Source organism: Pteropus alecto, unplaced genomic scaffold, assembly GCF_000325575.1.
Source record: "Pteropus alecto unplaced genomic scaffold, ASM32557v1 scaffold40, whole genome shotgun sequence".
Lineage (NCBI taxonomy): Eukaryota > Metazoa > Chordata > Mammalia > Chiroptera > Pteropodidae > Pteropus > Pteropus alecto.
In genome coordinates, this window is record NW_006431919.1 from 16,391,796 (window position 1) to 16,413,137 (window position 21,342).

Genomic DNA, 21,342 nt, shown 5'->3' on the forward strand with positions numbered 1-21,342 from the left:
TTTCTGTTCCCATGGCTGCTAGAGGCAAAATAAGTTGAGGCAGTGTTGCAAAGCCAAGATGAGATCACCAAGCTTCTGGCATTGAAAAAGTATATTTCGTAGAATGTTTAGCTGGACAAGATCCTAAAGAGCATGGAAATGAACTGGAGCCATGGGAATAACCCCAGAATTGGAGTCAGAGGCCAGAATTTAAACCTCGGCTCTGCCGTTTGTTGACTAATGACTTTGAGCAAGATATTTCCCTGAGACTTAGTTTTCTAATCTGTAAAATGGGAAAATATTACCCACCTTGCAGGATGTTGGGAGGATTAATTGAAATTAATTGTGCGAGAGCATTTTGCTAACACTTAATAAACGTTCTACGAGGGCCCAACGGGAGGAAATGACTTGCCCAAGGTCACTTCCTGAAGGTCACACAACAATACCATTATCATCACATTGCCCACAGCTCAGCATTGCCATGGTCTGAGAGGGTTCTGGTACCCAAGGAGCCAGCAGGGCCCACCCAGCCTCTGCCTCAGTTCCCGACACTTCAAGAGTAAGACCCTGGAGTGGGTGCTGAGACATCACTCGTGAGGAATTCAATATAGAAAACCCATTAAGCCCTGTTTACATGGAAGCGCTGTTTATAATTATTGTTCCCTGTGGGGTATCCCCCACTGCTTCCTCCAATCCTGCTTTAAACTGCTCTGCTAATAGAGCTTTCCTGGCCTCCCCAGGGAGATATTCACAGATGCTAATAGAGACATAATTCAAAAATTGCTTGATATACATGCCCTCAATTTTCCTCAAGAACCACCTAAGTAAAGATCCCCAAACGTGCAATGCACTCATTGGCCAGATGCAATTAAATACGTGTGGTATTCAATGGACGGGCTAGTGCTCAGCCAGGTCTGCATTAACCTGCTGCAGTCATGACACTTTATCCTAAGATCTCACCAAGGCCAAGTGCAACAGGCAAGAAGCAGGCTGCTAGATGGGAGCCCAGGAGGACCCCTCCTCTACATTCTCTGCTCCAAATCTCGCCCGAGCCTTTGCAGACAAGGCAAGGATGCTTTTAAAAATCCTCCAGGTCAGCAGAAGCAAAGAATCGATGCTGAGCATCTCCAGGGATATTAACGTCCATCTCTCCGATGTATAGAGAGGAGAAAGAAGTCAGAGAAAGCCGGACACACATTACAACATTGCAATACTCCGTTGCAATACTGCATTCCAGAGAAATCTGCTCCAGAGCCCAGTACAAATGCTTACTCTCCGTGGGACCCTGGGAGAGTCACTTAGCTTGTCCGGTGGCAAACTAGGGGTGCTAACATCACCTCCCAGATTGCTGAGAAGACAAAAGATTAACAAATATGAAAGCACTCAGCCCGTCTTTACATAGGAATTCATTAAACTTATAGAAATCTTCCCTTTCCTAAAATCCGCACATACAGAGCTTATATGCTTGTTAAATAAACAAATGTTGAACAAATCTTAAACATACTAAAATTAAATTAAAAGAAGTAAACTAGGACCGATTAAAATAAGTTTGACTTACCCAGAGCTAATAAACTTAATGAAACTTGATATCTCCAGAGGAAATTAATATCAATTGAAAAAAAGCATAGGTTCAAGGTGACTTTAGAAAAGTTTCTGGAGACTAGATCCCCAATTGATTAATACACTGAAAATACAGAGGACTGCCCAAGGCTGGCAAAGGAGAGCTCCAGGGCTCCTGCGCCCTCCCCATCTGCCTTCTTACTGCAGAAAAACATCGAAGCCGGAGAATGGAAGCCAGGAGTCGCAGGACGTGGTTTGGTGTTCTCTGCCCTGTGCTGGCCTCCCTGGGGACAGACCAGCCCTCCTACACATTGTCTCTTAAAGATGGCACCAGACTGCCTGACACCCAGGCGGGGTGACCCAGAGCTCAGTTCAGGCCCCCACCCTCCTCACCCAGGAAGCGACAGGAGGGGAAGGCAAAGGAGCCCCACCTGCTGCACGCCGACTCTGTGCCGTGTCCTGGGTATCCACCTAATCCTCAGGAGGACCCTGAGAAGTGAGTGTCCTTCACATTCAGGGAGACGCCACTGGGCCGGCCATGGAATTGTTCGTGGCAGGTGTGAAATTCAAGCCAAAACTGTCTGGGCACAGCATCCAACTCTTTCCACTTCTCCGACGTGACAGATGCAAACATCTGACCGCAGAGGGCTCTCTATCAACGTGACCTGATTTGAACTGGCATGAATGAGCCTCAGTCCACCTCTAAATGCTGAGGTTTCTCGATCGTATCAAGTATTTGAAAGACCTCCATGAATTTTTCTGTCATATACGGCGAGCTGTGCTCAGCGCAAGCAGAAAGGAAGGGCAGGCAGCTGAGAGGAGAGAGAGCAGCCAGAAGCAGGCTGCAGACAGCTCTGCCCCAGTGGCTTCACCTTCTCCCCTGTGGCTCTCTGATCGTACCTTTGCAGGAGCTGCGGTTGGAAGGACGCCAGTTACCTCCTGGGGAGAACCTCAAACTCTGTGGGCAGATCTAGCACAGATGAAAATCCCAGCTCAGCCCCTCTGGGATGAAAGCTACCATTGATCCCGGATGAGGACAAGGCTGAAGTGCTCTCGGCCAGAGAGCTCAATTTATCTTTGGGACAATTTTAATTAGAAATCTCGTCTCGCTGCTGCCCACTTTTTCAGAAGTAATTAGAATGCTAATCTATAAGAAAGATGTCTATTAAAAATAAATTAATAATAGATAATACAGTTTGGCTTACAATTTTGAATAATATGGCCATCCTGTTCCTAAAGTAAAAATTCATATATTTTTAATCAGCCTGAGATATTTCCCAATGAACCATTTTGGTTCATTTATATTATCCTATAAAGAGACATTGTGGGTAAATGTTTTGTTTTTTTCCTTTAATGACAAAACAGGACCTCAGAGCTGCTCTTTTTTTGGAGATCTCAGTTCTTTCTAAGCATCAGGGCCCTTTCTGCCATCATGGGAACCGAGATGGGGAGACGGCCTCCTCCACCCTCTAGGACACCACTGATCCCCAGACCGTCATCCATGATCAGACAGAAGCAATGTGGCAAAATCAAGTCCCAACTTGGTCACCTGATGACTAATAACCGAGCCCTAATGACCTTCTCCACTGGCACAACACGGTTCCACCATCCACCCAATTGCTCGAGCCTGGAAAATCTTCCTTGTCACCCCTTCCCACACATCAGCAAGTCTGGTGGGCTCTCCGCCAGAGAGATTAAAACTCTGCCTCTCATTGGTCTCCTTCAGTGTTAACATCATCTCTCAGCCAGGTCTTTCTGCATCTACTTAAGAAAAAAACCTCTTATTGAAATATAATACGCACCAGAACCCATGTAACCAATACCCAGATTTAAAACAAAAAGGAAGACCGTTATAGCATTCCAGAAGCCCCTGTTTGCTCCATTCTAGTCACTAGTTGCCAGGGATCACTGTTGTCCTGACTTCTACGAGCACAGAATCATTTCCCTTGCTCTCTGTATTCATCGATACTGTTAGACGTCGCTGTGGTGCATCCATTCACATCACCGTGCAGCGTCTCGTTGTGCGACTGTGCGGACGATGTATTTATTTTAATGATGATGGACACCTAGGTGCATTTTTCATTTGGGGCAATTATCAACCTGATACCTCTGCTTCCCATTACCTTAAAGATAAAAACTCAAAGGTGACGGATCGGACCAGGTACCATCTTACCTGACACCACTTCCTCCTGGCGACATTCTGCTCTGCCACTTGGCCTCCACTGAGTTCCTCAAAAGGCCAAGTTCATTCTCATCTCATAATCCTCACACACGATCTTCCCGGCCCCGAAACTTTCCCTTCCGCTCTCTCACCTTTACTTCGGCTCCTGTGTCTGCGGGTCCTTTCTGGTTTTGTTTCCTCTCACTGGCCCCCACTATTCCTTCACACGCTTCGGGCAGCTCATCATCGCATATTCGTTTGTATGAGTATTTGTTTAATGTCTCAGTCCTGCCGGACAGAGGACATGCACGACTCATCTATGACCATGTTGCCGGCACCTGGAACAGGACCTGGCACAGAATAGGAGCTCGATACATACTTCTTAAGTGTGTGACTGAATCTGCCACACCCTCAAGGAGCCCCTGGTCCAGGGAGACAGAAAAGCCTTTCTGTATTGGCCACACGGTGTGCTGGACGCTGCAGGAGAGGAATCTTGTCGTACCGATGCTGTCTGGGGAAAACCGAAAAACTTCCGTTTCGGAGGAAGTAGCCCTTGAGGTGACAATTTAGAGAGGGCTGCACAACTCCAGCAGGCATCATGCACACTGTAGTCTGAATAATGTCTCCTGGATGTGTGCAAGGCAATGGGATAGATTTGAAGGAAGCTCAGGAGATGATCCAGCAGAAAGGGACGGAAATCAGGCACCAGATGGGGGCAGGAGCATGTGCAGAGCTACGAACGTGTCACCCAGGGAGTCACGTTGGGGGAACTGCAAGTACTTGTAGAGAGTGAGTGTGTGTGTGGCAGGGCAACAGACAAACCCTGAAAGCTTCGTGGGGAGCAGATCATGAAAGGCCTTGAGGTGCCTTATTAAAGAGCATGGCCTTTCTCCCGAAGGCTTCAAAGTAAGGGGCACGTTCACATGGCTCTCCTTTGAACACCTCATTTTCTCCTTCCCCGGAGCCTCTACACAGGAGGTTACTGAAAAGACACACGCATGCACACACGCACGCGCACGCACACACACACACACACACATACGCACACACACACCCCTTCCTTCCCATCTGGTAAGCTCTCACGCCTTGGGATTTCAGGCTCGCCATCACTCCCTCAGGGAGACCTTCCCTGGCTGTCTATGCTGCACCCGACTCCCCACCACTCCCTCCCACGAGACCAAACAGCTCCCACTCCCAGCGCTTCTCCCAGTTCTAATTTTGTATTTGTGGCTGTGATTCACGCGCCAGACCGTAACCTCTCTGGGGACAAGAACCGCAGCTGTCTTTGCTCATCGTCGCGGTCGTGCTGCCTGTCAAAGTGCCTGGCAGGTACTAGATGCTCCAATGCTCCATAATTACGTGCCCTGTGAATGGCTGTTTTACAAAGGTCCTGCTGCCTGTTCATGCGAAGAACCCATTGGTAGGGCTGAGCTTATAGGCTAGAGGCTGGGGCTTTCCAGGAGCCTTGGGGACAGACGCCAAGGGCATGCCCAATGCCCCGGCTAGGAAATGTCGAAGGAGGCATTTTGAACCCTTGTCTGTCTGACTGCAGCACCAGACTCTAGTGACTATATTTCCTTATGTTCTGCATTCTCAATACTTGGACATTTGGGGGCCTTGATCCTGGAGAGACTACCCCTCCCAGAGCGAGCGAATTTGGGGGACAGCAAATGACTCTGCTGCAAGTGTGCCTTTGATATACAAACGAACCAATCCAGAACCCACAGCCCAACCATCTCCTCTGTCTGTCATACACCAAGCCAATGTCCCCTCTGCCCTAAATCACTCCCGGGTCCAGTAAAGGACAACTAAGAACTAGAGCTCAGAGGCCGCCAAAATGATTCGGACTTTCCAGTCTTACGCTTACTCTGCATACCTATCCTGCCTGGCCTGTGGGCCACGCTCTCCCCTCTGCCTGCTGTCTGACCCCATGCGGCCCTGCATAGTGTCCTGTGCTCCCTGTTTTTAGGGCTCTGTAAGTATCAACTTCTTTCTTCACGACAGTCATTTCCATGTCTGCATGTCCTACTGTCCTCGATTAAAAACAAATCTCTGGTCCAGATTTTAACAGCGAAATCTTTTAATGCGTTCAGGTGTCCCAGAGCCCTAACTCCTTGAGGATGCAACCGTGCCGTGAACGTCTTTCTAATCCTCCTGGCTCCCAACACGGCTGCTCAGAAGGCACTGGGGAATGTTTGCACATAATGAACAGGAAGCTCCAGGGAGCCCTCACCTCCCGAGAATCTGCTCTGGCCCCCATATCAGGCCCAGGCACGGAGCTTCTCCAGTGCCTCGGGACCGACCAGTGTTACAAATTATCAACATCTCCCCATTAGCTGTTGCAATATTAAATTGTGCGACTGGAAATGAATGAATAATCCCACGGGCAAGCGAGGGAGACCAGGCAGCGGGGGTTTAATAACAAGTCCTGCCCTCTCTGCAAGCGGAAGGTCTCCCTAATTAAATATTAAAAATCTATCCGCACAGCTACGGCAAAAAAAAAAAAAAAGGCTTTTTCAGCAGCATAGCTCTGAGACACTTCCCCAGAAGAGCCAGGTGCTGTGGGCCTGTGCTCTTGGGGACCCACGGGAGGGAGCGAGGGAACCACCATGTGACAAGCACTGCTGGGTGCCAGGCACGGGTCTTTCACATGCCTTGTCACATTTGGCCCCTTATGAGGACCATGAGACATGGGTACGTTCACATCCAAGTGGCAAATTTGGAATTTTAACCCAGTTCGATGTGGTTATAAAACTCATACACCATAATGCAGCGGTTAAGAGCAAGGGTTTCGGCATCAGGCAGACCTGGATTTGAGTCCCAGGTCTGGCTCGTACGAACTGTGTGGTCTCGGGTAGATTACCTTACGGTCTCAGGTTCTGTGCCTTGAAAAGGGTAGCAGTGTGGAGCTCACAGAGTTTGGGGAGGGTTGCGGGAGACAGTGTCCCTGAAACACTAGATACAGCCCTGGTACCTAGGAAATGCTTCCGAAATGTCAGCTACAGTTCTGATCAATGGAACGCCAGCCCCACACCCATGTCTCCAGAGGGAGGGCATCCTGGCCGACCCATTGCCTCAGACCAGGCTGTGTCCTTTCCTCTTCGGACTAGGGAAGAGTCATTAGGAACCGTCTAACTTTTACTGAGCACCTACTGCACGCCAGCTGTACCTCCGTTCATTATCTCCTCTAAATCTCGCGAGAGCTACACAAAGTAGGGATTATTCCTACCATTTCCCGATGCGGAAACTGAGATCAATGAAGGAAGCATGTTACCAAGGCTACACACAGACCTCTAATCAGAGGCGCTCCACCCTCACCTGCCTGGCTTCCCAGGCCCCCCTGCAGAGAGAAGGCACCCACCCCACCCCTGATCCCAGGGCTTCTGAGGTGCCCCACGTTGGCCCTTTAACTCAACTTTCGAATAAGCTTTTTGGATTTCTTATTAGAAGTTAATGCTTGCTCACAGCAAAAAAGTTTAGAAAATACATGTAAGCAAAAGGCATGTAACAGCCATCCATAATCCCAACCTTCAGAGATAACCACTGCTAAAATTTTTATGTATGATATCAGAGAGAGAGAGAGAGAGAGAAAGGATAGATGATAGATAATAGATAGATGATAGATTAGATAGATAGATAGATACATAGATAGATAGATAGATAGATAGATAGATAGATAGATAGATTGATTGATAGATAGATGATAGATAATTTCCTATTTTACAAGATTTTTTTCCGCTTTTAAGGAATATTTCTGAGGAATAATCTAAAGCATGTATGGGATTACCCACAGCCTTAACCCCGGTCCCATTACTTCCTACCTTCCTACACTTTGCCTAAATAGTTACCACATCTCTTTTGCACATTTAATCTCTCCCTCTCTCTTTTAATTATAACTACCAGTACCTATTCCCCGCTGCAGGGTCATGGGCTAACTAAAATAAGAATAAAGAAAGAACTTACTGCCTAGCTAGAAAAAGTCTTCCAGTCCTAGGAAATTTTCCCCAGCCTTAGAGTATTCTTAATGCTATGGAGCCAGGTCTCCAGCCAAGACTGACTCAGCTTTTGGCATTCTAAATAGGCATTACCAGACCCCTTGGCATTCCAGCTGAAATTTCAAATATCTCAAATCGTAGCCTTTATTAACTGATAGGGCGAAACGGATTTTCTGCCCTTTCCCCCTCTTGCAGAGAGCTGGGACTGAGTCTGAGGTCTCAGGCCTGTTTGATTAATGGAAGCCTTCTGCTGCAGTGAGCCAGCAAGGAGAGGAAGGATGCAAAGCCTTCGGGCAGAGAGCTAGCCCTGCAAAATTATGCTCCACGAAGTCCGTGCAAGTGGAGAGGGGCTGAATGTGTCTCAGTGCTCTTATGACTGATACCAGCCCTCGTTGGGTGGTTAGTACTGTAACTTATAACTCTCCACTGGCTTCTCAAAAAAATACCCCTCTGTGCTGTACTTTGCTGCTTACCGTCCCTAAGGCTGTTAACATGGACTCCCAAGGCCCAGCATAATAGGGTCACGTCCGCCTTGCAATCCTCTGTCCCTTGCTCACCCTGTACTATAAACATGGACTCCCAAGGCCCATAATAGGGTCACATCCGCCTTGCAATCCTCTGTCCCTTGCTCACCCTGTCACAGCCCCCAGACACACCAGCCTTCTCTCATCTCCTGGAACAGGACTCTCGTTTTCCCACCGCGGGGCCCTTGGAGAGGCTGTTCCCTCACTCTCCACCTGGCCATTCCCCTGTCGTCCATCTGGCTCAGCATCCAGAGTTTGCTTATGGCTAAGTCTTCCTGTTTAAGTTCCCATGGCCTGCCATACCTTTCCTCCATAGCACTTGGCTCAATTGTAATTCAGATCTATTCGCTTAATATCTGCCTCCACCCCAGGACACACATCACTCCTGTTTCTCATTTGATTGGCCAGCCTTGGTCACATGATCACGCCTACCATCAAAGGGGCTGGCAGTATACCCATGCTCCTCAGGGAGGAGCCCCAGAAATAGTTGATGGGGAGCACTGACGATCACTACAATATTATATTTGGTTTGAAAACAAAAGTTTCTTCCTACAAAAACATCATCGCAACAAACACAACAACTAATCACCCATTGCACTCGGCCATCTTCACAATAAAATAAATGGCGTCTATTTATCATTATCCTACTCAAAAATGTAATGTTTTTAACTGAAAAATAAAAAAGGACTGGGAGATGGATGCTACTATTTTACTCTTGAGAGCACTGAGTGTTGGAAGACGGACGTGGCGTGTTCGGCTCACCAGCTCTGAAGCTGCAGAGCTGAGATTCACCCAGCCTACTTTGACTGCAGAGCTCACCATCATTCCCCTCTTGCTGATGCTCAGCGGGGCTGCCGCCTTCCCGGACCACCCTACATGAAACAGTGCTTCCCAGGACCTGTTTCTCTCTGCTCATGTAGCTTTGCTTTACTTCCGTCCACAGCACACGTCGTCACTTCTGTTCACTGCTCTCCTCGCCACTGCTTTCTCCCCAGTGCCTCAAAGAAAGGCTGGCACGTAGTAGGCACTCAGTAATTATCTGACCTGAATTTAATGCTGCTCTGCCAGGAATCCAGTGTGTGACCTTGGACAAGTCTGGTTCCCTGTCTGGGCCCCCGAAGCCACATCCATACTCTTAGGGGGCAGGATAAAAGCATCTCTCCGTAATTCATATGCTCTGTGACTTACGCAACTTGTCACCCAGAGCGAAGGCTGTTTTCAAGCTCACAAAGTGGGAAATGCTAAATGGATAGCAGAGTGCTTAAGGCGGGGGGCCCCTGAACCATTGGTGACTCCCTTCCTGCCACCTTAGACTGGGCTCTGCAAATTCTCAAGTGTAGAAAGTGTGAGAAGCTTGGGTAGAGGAACTTGGTCCCTGACTTGCTGAGACAGAGAAACAAACACAGGACACAGGAGTGGGCCCATGAGAGACCCATAGGACCGACGGTCCCTTATACCAGCAAGCATTTGACTATTGACCAGATGATGAGATCAGTCTTTGCTAGTCGCCATCTTCATGACCTCGGGGATGTCTCATAAGATCTCTGATTCCATTTCTCCGCATGAAACGGGAATAATAATTTTTTTTCTTTCCTTTCTGAACCTCAGTTTTATCCTCTGCAAAATGGGAATGACATAACACATACCCCACAGGAGCTAAGCAATGCAAAAAGTGCTTCATAAAATATAAGGTAAAAATATGTGGAACCAGAACCTGTAAGTCTACTCCATCCTTCATACGTGAGGTTAGCAACACAGAAGCAGACATTTGAGGGCATGGCCCGAATCTATATAGAGGTCTTCTCTAACCACAGGGCGTCCTTTCTTCTCCATGTTGCTTGGGACCCCCAAAATAAAATTCTGTCATACTTCTAAATTACCACAAAAGTCACTTGGAAAAACACGGTATGGAGAGGGGCTGTTAAACAGAGATCACAGACTAGGCAGGTAAGTTAGATAAATGATGATAAATAACAACCATTCCTCGGTCTTAGTGTGGAGAGGCAATAGGGAGTAGTGGGGACTGCGGTTTACTAGAGACCACATCCCCTGTCTAAAGCCAGCAACCGCTCCTCAGATCCAGCCAGTGACTGCCATGCGACAACGGGGGCCTGAAAGCTATAGCTTCGGATTCTAAAGAGAAGCCAAAAATCCATCTTTTATGTCTAGTCAATGTTGGCAAGATTCACAGTTAAAAGAAGTGTGACAGCAACTTCACCCTCTGGGCTACCAGATGATGATTTCCGAACCTAACCATCCAACGGTGAAAGCAGCCACTAAATTAGCCAAATGCTTTCCAGATATTCTCTTGGACAATTCCCTTTTTCCTATTTAGCTCCTTGTAGCTCTCTGCACTCTTAGCAAATAATAAGCACTATGTGCAAAGCGGATACTGGACATCATGGAGGGGGCAGGAAACCAAAAATAAAAACCAAATGAAAACAGGGACAAGGCACAATCTCCCCAACCCCACCCTTCCCACCCCACTCTGGTAAGGAAAACTGCAACTCCCAAAGGTAGATTTTAATATCTGCTGGGTGATTCTTAGAGACGACAAGTGCATCGAGAGTTTGGATGGAGAGAGAGCTTTCCACGGGTGGTCTGTGAGCACTGCCCAGAGGAGGCAGCTCTTAAGCCAGGTTTGGAGAGGGGCTGGGACTGGGGCCAGCTGATCACATGCTCTGGCAGACACAGGGGTCCACACACCAGGAGACTGTGGCTGTTGCAGAAGACCGTGCCGGGGAATTGTGGGGAATTGTTCTGGAAAGGCAAAGCGGGCCCCAGGGCAGACTCTTCAATGCCTGCTGGGGAAGCTGGGCTTTATCCTGAAGACTCCTCAGCAGGGAAGTGGTGGGTTATGGTGCGGTGACTCTGATGAAGGAGAGACATCCCCTTATCCTCCTGCTTTCTCCAGGACCAGGGGTCTGGGCACAGGCCCCCGGGGTTCCTCCAGGTCCAACATTTCACCTGTCATTTATTTCAGACCAAACAGAATAGACAAACAAGCAGAGCTGCTCCAAACAGCCTTACGCAGGCTGTGTTTCCTCAGGCACAGGGGATGTCTTCGTGGTAATTATCTGAATCCTGAAACAATTCAGAGAGACAGCAGGGCTTTGAACCAGGCAGTATTTCCTTTTTTTTTTTTTAATGATGATTTCATTTTCCATTTTTATTGGCCCTTCACTGATTGCTCCTGGGCGCTCTGACTGGCTGTGACATGTGCTGACATTTATAGAAATCAATACATTAATAAATCACGAAGTTCATAATGTCCGATTTGCTTCTAAATGAGACAGAACTATTATCACCACAAAGCTACACATAAAATAGACCCAATTGTGATGTATTGCACAGTCTAATCAAAGGCATTTGAGTGGATAACCTTTCCCCAAAAGAAGGAAACAATCAAGGCCGAATAACGTCATTAATAATTCAAGGTATGTCTGCCAAGCCTTCATTTATTAAGTGCACAGTTAAAAGCCTTCTGAGCCGAGTCTGGGCGATGACACTTTGCCATCTACTCCCTGCTTCTAGGCAGGAGGGCGGGCACTCGCCGACCAACTGGCGGCAGCCCTTGCATTTGGCGCTTGGTGTTCTAGTCGAGGGTAAAATCCAGTTCCCCTCCCCAGCCACGAAATGGACCCAAACGATACACACTCGGACTATCGGGATGATTAGGGCAGAGGATGTGGGGCCACGTAATAGCGCTGGGGCGGGAGAGGCTGGACGTTGTCTCGGTGGCGATTGGTTATTATGTCCACAGACTCGCACGCTGGGCCCGCGTCTCGCATCCACGCCCGCTGCCCTGCGCCCTGTTCTGGGTGCCCTGCGGACCGCGGCGCTGGGCGCTGTTTCATCCAGAGCGCGCTGTTTGCTTATGTCCATAGCAGTTAATATAGGTTGATAACATTCACTTACGCCACTTAATGTCCATCCAGCCCGAACCGGCAGTTGGGCGCCTCTGATAGAGTCAATCACAGAACGACAGATTCCTCCCCCATTGAAGAGAAGCGCACTTAATTAACGAGATCCATCAGAGAGGGCAGAACCACGGCCTAGAAAGTGTTTAACAGAGGTGGTTATGGGATTCTACTGTTGACAACGACCTTTAAAATCACAGTCACAATACACTATCAGATGGGTGTGACATTTTTTGAGCACCTACTATGTGCATAGAGCTCTTTACATATGTCATCTAGATTCACAGCGACAAGGTGAGTAGATTAATAACCATATACCTCCGAGGGACAGTGAGATGATAAGATCAATCGTAAAACTATTACCACGTTCTCCGAGCTTACAAGACGGGCACTTAATCCGAAGACACAAATCTACTGAATTCCAGCAGAAGCACCTTGGCTAATCTCCATTATTTCTCTGCCTGTGGTTATTCTCTATGATGTGCAGAAGTTTATTCTCACGTTAACAAGAAAGAAAGGTTGGATCGTGGGGGCTAAGCCCGCTTTATGAAATCGGTCCTCAGGCCTTTCGCACTCTGATTTGGGAGAATTGAACATATGCCGGCTATTCCAAAATAGCGGGGGTAACGGATGGAGCCGGGTCAGGCTGGCGATGGATCGTGCACTTCCGTCCCCGAGTCCACACTCTGTGACTTCACACTGGTAGCCTGAACTAGGCTATGGTGAGAATATTCACATCAGGGAAAATGGAAAATGGTACCCATCAGGCTTTTTCTCCCTCCCAAGAGCCAGCGTTTAAACTTTTACCGGCCCAGGAAAGCAAGCCCTCTGCTTGGAAGCCATCACCTAGCAGGTTGTGAAGTTATCTGAAAAGCCGCGAATTACCCTTCAAAGCAGACCGGAAGGCAGGCGTTCACGGCTTAACCTGACCTTGGTCCCTGGATGAGAAAACTCTCTGCCGACCTGAAGTAAGTCCCAGTCACGTGGCAATTTTACTTTTCCTTTGAGCATTCCTTCAACCTCTCTCTACACCTTCATTTTTCCATCTTAAAACTACAAGCACCCTTGTTCCCTGGACACTAGCTTCCCCTCTTCCTCCTCATTTGCAATGAATTGTCATTTTTTGCTCCTCAGTCAAGATTAGCCAAATCCCCCCCCCATGTAATCCTCTTATTTCTTGCGGAAATCGTCTAGACCCATTCATCCTGGGCGACATGCCCTCTGTCCCCAGCACAGGGCGGCCACCGCTCATTAACCAGCTACCTCCTTGTTCTGGAACTTCAGGGCAGTGTCCAGCTGAGACCAAACGAGAAACAGTGGGTGGTTTCCTCATTGCTCCGGAATGCTAGCTGGGGACAGGATTTGGGCCTCATTTCCCTAATTGCTCCCTGGAGCTGTGGCGAAGGCTGGAGCTGCCTCAGAAAATCATGAAAGTTTCATCCTGGGGCACAAGTTCCCGACAAAGAGGTCAGCTTAAAACATCATCTAGAGACTTCCGCCTGTGGCAGTGACAAGACAGCGGTCTCCACGTTCCTACTTTGCAGCCTTGGCCAGGGCCTTAGCTTTGGGGATGAGAGACACAGAGTCCCTAATGCATGTGGCCTTGCTCCAGGTCCTGAACACTGCGCAGGGCTCCTTTGCTCTGCCAGCCCTGGGATCGAGATGACTCACTTCTTTTCCAAGAGTTTCTTGGTTTCTGCAATCTCGCTGAAACAAGTGTGAATGTTACCTTGTCACACAACCAACAGAATTGTGACTTTTGCCACAATCCGTGTAGTGACTTTGTGGACTTTTAATAATGGCATTACATTTCAGACAATTTCTACCCGCCTCCCCCGCCACCCAGCAGCCTTTCCAGAAGCTGCAAGGTGCGTCTGACACCCTTCCCTTCCCTCACACCCCACCCACCCAGGGCACTGACCTGAAGGCCACGTTCGAACACGCCCTCATTCGGGGAAAAAAAATCAGAGAACTAAAATACACTGACTATGGAAGAATTTTCAACTCATTCGATCTGGAAAATCTCCCGTCAAACGGCAGTGGCAGTACTCAAAGATTTTTTTCTTTTTTCTTTTTTTTTTTTTTGGTAAGATTCTTTTTCAGAACGTTTTCAGGACCGAGGTATAAATGAATGAGAAATGTATAAATTCAATTTTGCTTAAAAGGGGCAGGAGGGTTAAGAGAACAAACGCTTGGAGCAAAACATGATTTGAGTTTTATTGAACCGAGAAGCCTGGGAAAAAAATGTCTGGAACACTCAGAAAATCTTTATCAAGGCTCAGCTCAGCCCTCCCGGGACTCATCGTGAAGTTTATAACATTCGGAGCTGATGAGCTGTGTGTGCCGTGTGCGTCTGAGTGAGTTTACGACTCACCTCCAAGCCTGGGCTGTAGGAATCCCGGCCTCCAGGATTATATTTCGGCACCAGACGGAACTTGTCTCCCACTCTGCTCCATGAGGCACCATCAGGATCTTCACCTCTGATTATGTTGGGGTAAGTCGTCCATTGGAAAGATGATGCTCATCCAGAATAAACCAATCGACCATGTTTAAGGGGAGAGGAAAGATCGCAGTCTCAGATGCCAGCTTGCCATCACCAGTAATGCAACCAACATAGTTTAGGCGACATTCAAAATGGACCTCTGGACTGGAAATGGACCTCTGGAAACGCTAGAGATAGGATTTTGAGAAGAGACACGGCATTCCATTTTAAGCACACTGTCACCTAAATTATTCGCAGCTCGTGTACATCATGCTCTTGTAAATTTCCCTCGAGGTAGAGTCTTAACAGCATCCCACAAGTTTCAATATGGCATCTTTCCATTATCATTTAGTTCAAGATGTTTTCTAATTTCCACGAGATTTCTTCTTTGATACATGAGTTACTTAGGAATAAGGGCCCTATTGCTTGATTTCCAAACATTTGCCGATTTCCGCGTTTCCTTTTTGCTCTTGATTTCTTGCTTAATTCCACTCTGGATAGAAAACATTCCGAATAATTTCAGTTCTTCGAGCTTTGTTGAGATTGGCTTTATGGCCCAGGAAATAGGCGATGTTGGTAAATGTTCTATGTGCACTTGAAAAGGACATGTGGTATTCTACGATTGTTCTTAACGAGGCCAGGTTTGTTTATTGTGTTGCCCACAATAAACAAACTCAATAAATCAGTACACCCTTACTGATTTTTTTTTGTTCGATCGGTTACTGAGAGAGGTGTCTTTAAATCCCCCAATTATGACGGTGAATTTGCTATTTGTCCTTTTAGTTTGTCAGTCTTTGCTTTATACGTATTTCGAAACTATATTATTAGTGCCTGCTAATTTAGAACCGTTACGTCTCCCTAGTAGATGGCCCCTTTCGTTATGAAAACTGCCTCTTTCTCTCTAGAAAAGTTTCTTGCCTTAAAGCCTACTTTACCTAATGTTAAAATTACCAGGCTGCTTTTCTTGATTTGGGTTCGCATCCTGTACCCTTTCCCACCCTTTCCCTTTGACCTTTCTCGTGTCCTTGTGCTTGCAAGTAACATTTAGTTAGGGTTTGCTTTTTATTCAAACATGGTTCTCTTGTACTAAGAGTTTCCATTTGTCTTTGTGAGCCTGCAGAAAGCTCTGTTTGAGTCTATCTTTTGGCTGTGGCTTTGGCTGAGTTTCTCTTCCTCTGTCACTAGGAATGATTAGCAAATGCCTTGAGGGAATAAGCAGCTCGGGCTATCGGGCTCATGGCTCTGTGGCCCCCTAGTCTTGGCCCCTCAAGTCCTGAATGTCTTAGACACACTGATCCAGTTTTTGTCTTTCCAGATTTCTGAAGGTTCTGCTCATGTTCTTTGCTCTTAGCAGACGCTTTTTGCTCAGTTTGTCAACCTCATGCCCACCACTTATAAATCAGCATACACTTTGAGTTGAAAAGCAGTGTTGCTCATCAGGCTCACTTTAATGAGTTTCTCTTCCCTCCAGAATCATGGCTTCTAAAGTGCACGCTACCTGGGGAGCTCACCAACGCCCCCAAATGGATGTGGCATTTTTAAATCCTCTTTTTCTGATTGTTCTCTGTGACAGGTCAGCTCTGCCGCAAGACAGCTCACCCTTCCCAGGACATTTGGCATCTGTGCCTGTGCAGATGCTGTTGCCTTGTCCCCTCCTCCTTCAAGACTCAGATGAATTGTCATCTCCCCTTGAAGCCTTCCCTGTCCCCTTCCCAGTCCCCTGCCATCCCGGTGGCATGAGTTAGAGCTTGCTCCTCTCGGTTCCCGGTGTCTTAGCCATACCCACGCTGCTTGGGCTGACTTGCCACTGAAGAGTTCCAGGCCAGCCATTCACAACATCCTACAAACAGGAATGTTACGTTTGGCCCATGCTGTATGTTGTAAGTGTTCAACTCATTGATAAACATCTAAGAATCAGGACACAAACAATCTTTTAATGGTAGCATCTCTTGAAAAATCTCAACATCTGGACTCACTGGGCCTAAATTCTACATGACGACAACTGGCTATGGCATGTTTAGGGCAGTGAAATGATTCTGTAGAATACTGTAATGGGGGATACAAGACATCACGCGTTTGTCAAAATCCACAGAACTATACCACGTAAAGAGTGACCTCTCATGTAAACGGTGGACATCAGTTAAAAAGAGATCGATCTCGATTCATCACTCGTAACAAATAGACCACACCAATGCAAGATGCTAATAAACAGGAGAAACTGAGGGGGTGGGCTATGTGGGAACTCTGTGTTTTCTGTGCTTTTTTCCTGTAAACCTAAAACTGCCCTAAAAATAAAGTCTATTAGGAAAAATGTAAATGCTGCTTAATCAGAGTGATAAAAAGAGGGCAACTAAATCGAGCAAAGTAAGTTTCTCCCATGAAATCCGGGTAAGGAGACGAGCAGAAACACCAGTGGACACCCGCCCATACTGCCAAGTTGAGGGTCAGCAGGACAGTAAGCCCATCCTCTCTGGGAGGTGACTAAAATGTACTCAAGGTGGTGGTGGCTGGGCTGCCTTACACACTCTTGGTCGGGAGGACTGGAAGGACAGGACGAAGGTCAAGTAATGGCCCTCGGAGGGAAACCAGACAGATCCCTCAATCGAACCCCAACGGGAGGGCAGCAAACACAGCCACTACTTCCGGCTCTCTGGGACCCGCCCCCACCCCAACTCCTCCACGCTCTGGAAGATTTTCCAGGTCTGATGTTTTGTCTTATGTTTTATATTCAGCATAACAGGGAACTTCACCTGCATCCACTCTGCCCAGAGGTCCTAACGTGCGTTTTCGTTTTCCACCAGCCCTATTCCTTTTCTGCATCTTTCTTACTTATCAGCGTGAGAAGGGAGGAGAGAAGCAGACTTGTCGATTGTAAGCTCCGTGAGTGCAGGGCCCAGAGTAGTTTTCATTCGCCGGAATATGCGTAGTGGACATTCCATCGATAGTTGCTGAGTGAGTGAATAAAGAATCCTGCCAGACGTGCAGCTTCAGATCACAAAGCAGCAGAGAGAGAGGGGTAGTGGGGCCTCCCCGGTGGAGAGGCTCATAAGCCACTCTTCCATCAGACATGCAGGCATTTACAAGGCCCGTTGACACCCGTGCATCCTCTGCCCTGTGCCATCCCATCTCTCTTCCGGCTGCATGGCTGCATGGCTGCGGGCATGCTGGGTGAGCCCCTGCTGGGAGGTGTGGGCACGGCGAGGTGACTCTCACCTGCTCTGACGGTGGGCAGAGGACAGGGAGAAGGGCAGCCCAGCTCTGCCACAAGACCTTTTCATCGTACGTCGAGCTGGCCAGTGACCTGGACACCCTCGGAGCAGAATCTCCATGGGAAATAAAAGTGTGTTTTGCATTTTTGATGAACGGATTTGGTAAAATGTTTTTTTACTTTTTCCTAGACATCGCCTGGTGGTATTACCAGTATCAGAGAGGTAAAAAAGTTTAAACTAACTTGACTACTTTGGTCACATGACTTTTAAAGGAAGAGCTTTTTAATCAAATATATATTTCGTAATTAGTCTTCTCACTCACCAACTTTCTGTACCTCTGTTAACAGACCCCGCCTGTATAAAAGCAGTTGGAAACGTTCTTTTAGAGATAAGTTATAGGAAAAGCTTTGCTCCTCTAAGAAACTTAGATGTTTTCCTCTCACGGGCAATAAAATATATGTAAGTACACAGAGCCAATTTGTGGTTCAAGTGTAGTAACTGTTTAGAACAAATGACCTAAATTTCTATATTCTCTTTTTCCCTGTGGTCTTGACCTCCTAATCTAATCAACCTTTTCTGAGGCAGTTTTTCTTATTACTTTGTCTCTTATTATTTTATTATATTTATTTCATACAACCAGTCCTTTGTGAAATAAAGTGGGACGTGTTTAAACAAACAAATAAGGAGGGAGGGGGAGAGAGGGTGGTAGACCGAGCGAGGTGAGGCAGGGGACAGGGAGGCAGGGGACAGGGAGGCAGGGGACAGGGTAAGTGGCTCAATCAGGAACCAACAACCGAAATGTCGGCGGAGCTAGGAAGGTAGCAGAAATGAAGTCAGTGGGCCAGAGGAGAACGGAGCACAGACTAGAGGTTCCCTTGGAACAGCCACTGCTCAACTCTGCCAAACGATCGTCCTGTGAGAACTCAAGATCAAAGGTGTCAGATAATCCCATTTTCCAAGAAAAATCAGGAATCCGAACTTATACATGAATCCCCCTCATCTTTAAACATTAGCGATTCGTTCCAAAAAAAATTAATGCACATTTTATAGGTCCAACAAGACCTATCTTTGGGCTGCGTTCATGCCCAGGCCTGCCATTTTGTAACCTCAGAACTAGATGGAAGGGTGTAAAGTCCGACCCAGAGATCCCATGATGGAGAAAGTTATTTTCCAGGCCAAGGAGAAGATCATCATGGCCATGGTCTTTGGTCATGGTCATGGACGTGGACCTAACAGAAGAGACACCTCACTAGGGAGGAGATCTAAGGCCTGGGCCTTGGTACCACTCGTAGTCGAAGGGTCTGACGGGCACACAGGCCAGAGCTTGTTAGGAGCAGAGCGACTGCAAGGCTGGATACGAACCAATTCGCGGTTTGTGTTCAAGGAAAGCAGAACCCACTGCAGGGGTGCATGGGAGCCAGATCTGTAAGAGACCCTGGACTGGCTGGATTCTAGGCCCAGTTCTGTCACCAACTGACTATGTGACCTAGGATTCAGGCAAAGCCATTTAGTGACAGATTCTGGAAGCGATCACCTGTGCTGGAAGCTCTTAACATAGGTCCCATGTGCTTAAAAGATACAGGAACTCACTGAAGGTACGGGCAAAGTGCCATGATTCCACACATTTATTTTTCTGGGGGGTCTAAAGCTTTCATTCCGCACTCAGAAGAGCCTGTGACCCCAAAGCGCTAAGGCCCACTTACTCTGGCCCATGTTCTCCAGGCCCTCCTTCAGCCTGGGAATTTCCTGTACAGCCTCCTCTACAGCTGGCTATTCCATCTCGCTTGAACTACCCCCAGTGACAGAGAGCTCATCACGTATTAAGGAAGAGAACTCTTCACCTGTTCAAACACCCATCTTCCTAATATTCAGTTGGAGAGGGCAATGATCCCCCACTGGCCACCACTCACAAGGTTTAGTGAGATGACGGGAAACATTTTATAGATTAAAAGCAACTTACAAACAGAACTAATTCATTCTTGCTATGCAGTTATCACCATAGTATGAAATCTCTAGGCTCATTTTTATCTCTATTATCCAAACTCAGTCGACTTAGTAGCTGGCTCATCGTTCTTTTCTATAACAATAATAATAATAACAAGCGACATTTGGCCTCGGTGACTCTGAACGAACCTCAGAAGCAACTGTCAAGCAGGCTCCCCACCTGCTCATTCCATCTCCTCCTCCTCTACCCAGGGAGCTGGGCCACCTCCCTTCCGTTACTGGGACCACCCGACAGCACCCGGGGACTCTCCAGGGGGCAACGAGTGGGGAACGAAAACCTCTGCAGCCCCTTCTGAAGTTTCTTCAGAATAGTCACAGTGGCCTGAACCATGAGGCATCGACAGAAAGGAAGCGGGGAGCTAGTGTGGGGAAAAGGCACGCTGCCATGTGGGCGCCCCAGAAGGTCGCCACAGTACAGACAACTTCAGTTGGTGTTTTCCGTTCACACGTCATCACACAAGGGTCACCATCAGCACATGTTTACAAAAGAATAGATTAAATTTGAAAATACAAATGTATACCTGACATTAGTGAAGGAAAGTAGTATTTCATAAAATTCGTGCTTCAAATATTTCATAAAATGTCACTTATCTGTATATGTATACTGGATGGTGATGAAAAATGCAGTTCTTACTATGAAACACAATAAGAAAAAAAAACGGAGAAGCACTGGTCTGAGCCTGTCATGCCCACGTGCTGGCTTCCTCCCGGCGTCTTGAGTCCCAAAGGCACGAATTTCCTTCCTAACGATGTCACTACGGCCCAACGATGAGAGGGTGATGCGGACGCCAAACGAAACAAACACTTGTCAATTCCCAAATATTCAGATATTACAGAATCTGATGTGGAAATGGATCCTGCTGCCTGTACAGCAAACAAATCGCTTGTTAATAAAGCCCAATTCTTAATGAAGTGGGTTTACTATTTGATATTTCAATAAAAATGAGACAACATTGAAAAAGAAATCTTTTAAGCTTCTAGATAGGACAAACTTGGACAGGTATAATAGACACCTTCAAAAATACATCATTTCTTCCAAAAACACATTTCCGTCTTCCTTATTTACATTTTAATATAACTTTTAGCTCTTTTCACAGTGTTAAATATCTGTGCATTTTTAATATAAAATTGCTATTAAATCTAATGCTAGGAGATTTAAACAAATAATTGGATTTGTATTTTAAAATGAGTTAAAATATATGTGTATTCTGCATTAGACATATGTCGGGGGGAGGTTGTCATTTGTTTCTTTGAGAATCAGCCCTTTGATTAATACAGAAATGCTGCAGTGTTTAGGTAATTGCTACTTGTCAGCTACAAACATAATGACAATTAAAGGCTCTGTAAGAATTATGAGAAAATTGGCCAGGTGCAGCTGTATTATATAAACAGAGTATCTTACTTATGTTGAATAATCTGCCTTACTCTCAACAGAATAAGGTGATATGTATTGCCCAGCACATAAGAAAGAATACAACAAAGAAATGTACAAATTCTTCTGCCCCAAA

At 46.9% G+C, this 21,342-nt stretch overlaps 1 protein-coding gene across 4 annotated transcripts in view; it reads left to right on the forward strand.

Annotated features, from left to right (window-relative positions):
- KCNIP1 (potassium voltage-gated channel interacting protein 1) overlaps positions 1-21,342 on the forward strand; it is a 263,099-nt gene that overhangs the window by 230,402 nt on the left and 11,355 nt on the right. Inside the window, exon 2 of one of the 4 annotated variants that reach the window (XM_006906506.1) lies at positions 18,020-18,052. The exons of the other annotated variants lie outside the window; for them this stretch is intronic. Within the exon in view, the coding sequence (XP_006906568.1) occupies positions 18,020-18,052 (33 nt within the window). The remainder of the gene's footprint in view (positions 1-18,019; positions 18,053-21,342) is intronic. 4 annotated transcript variants of the gene reach the window in all.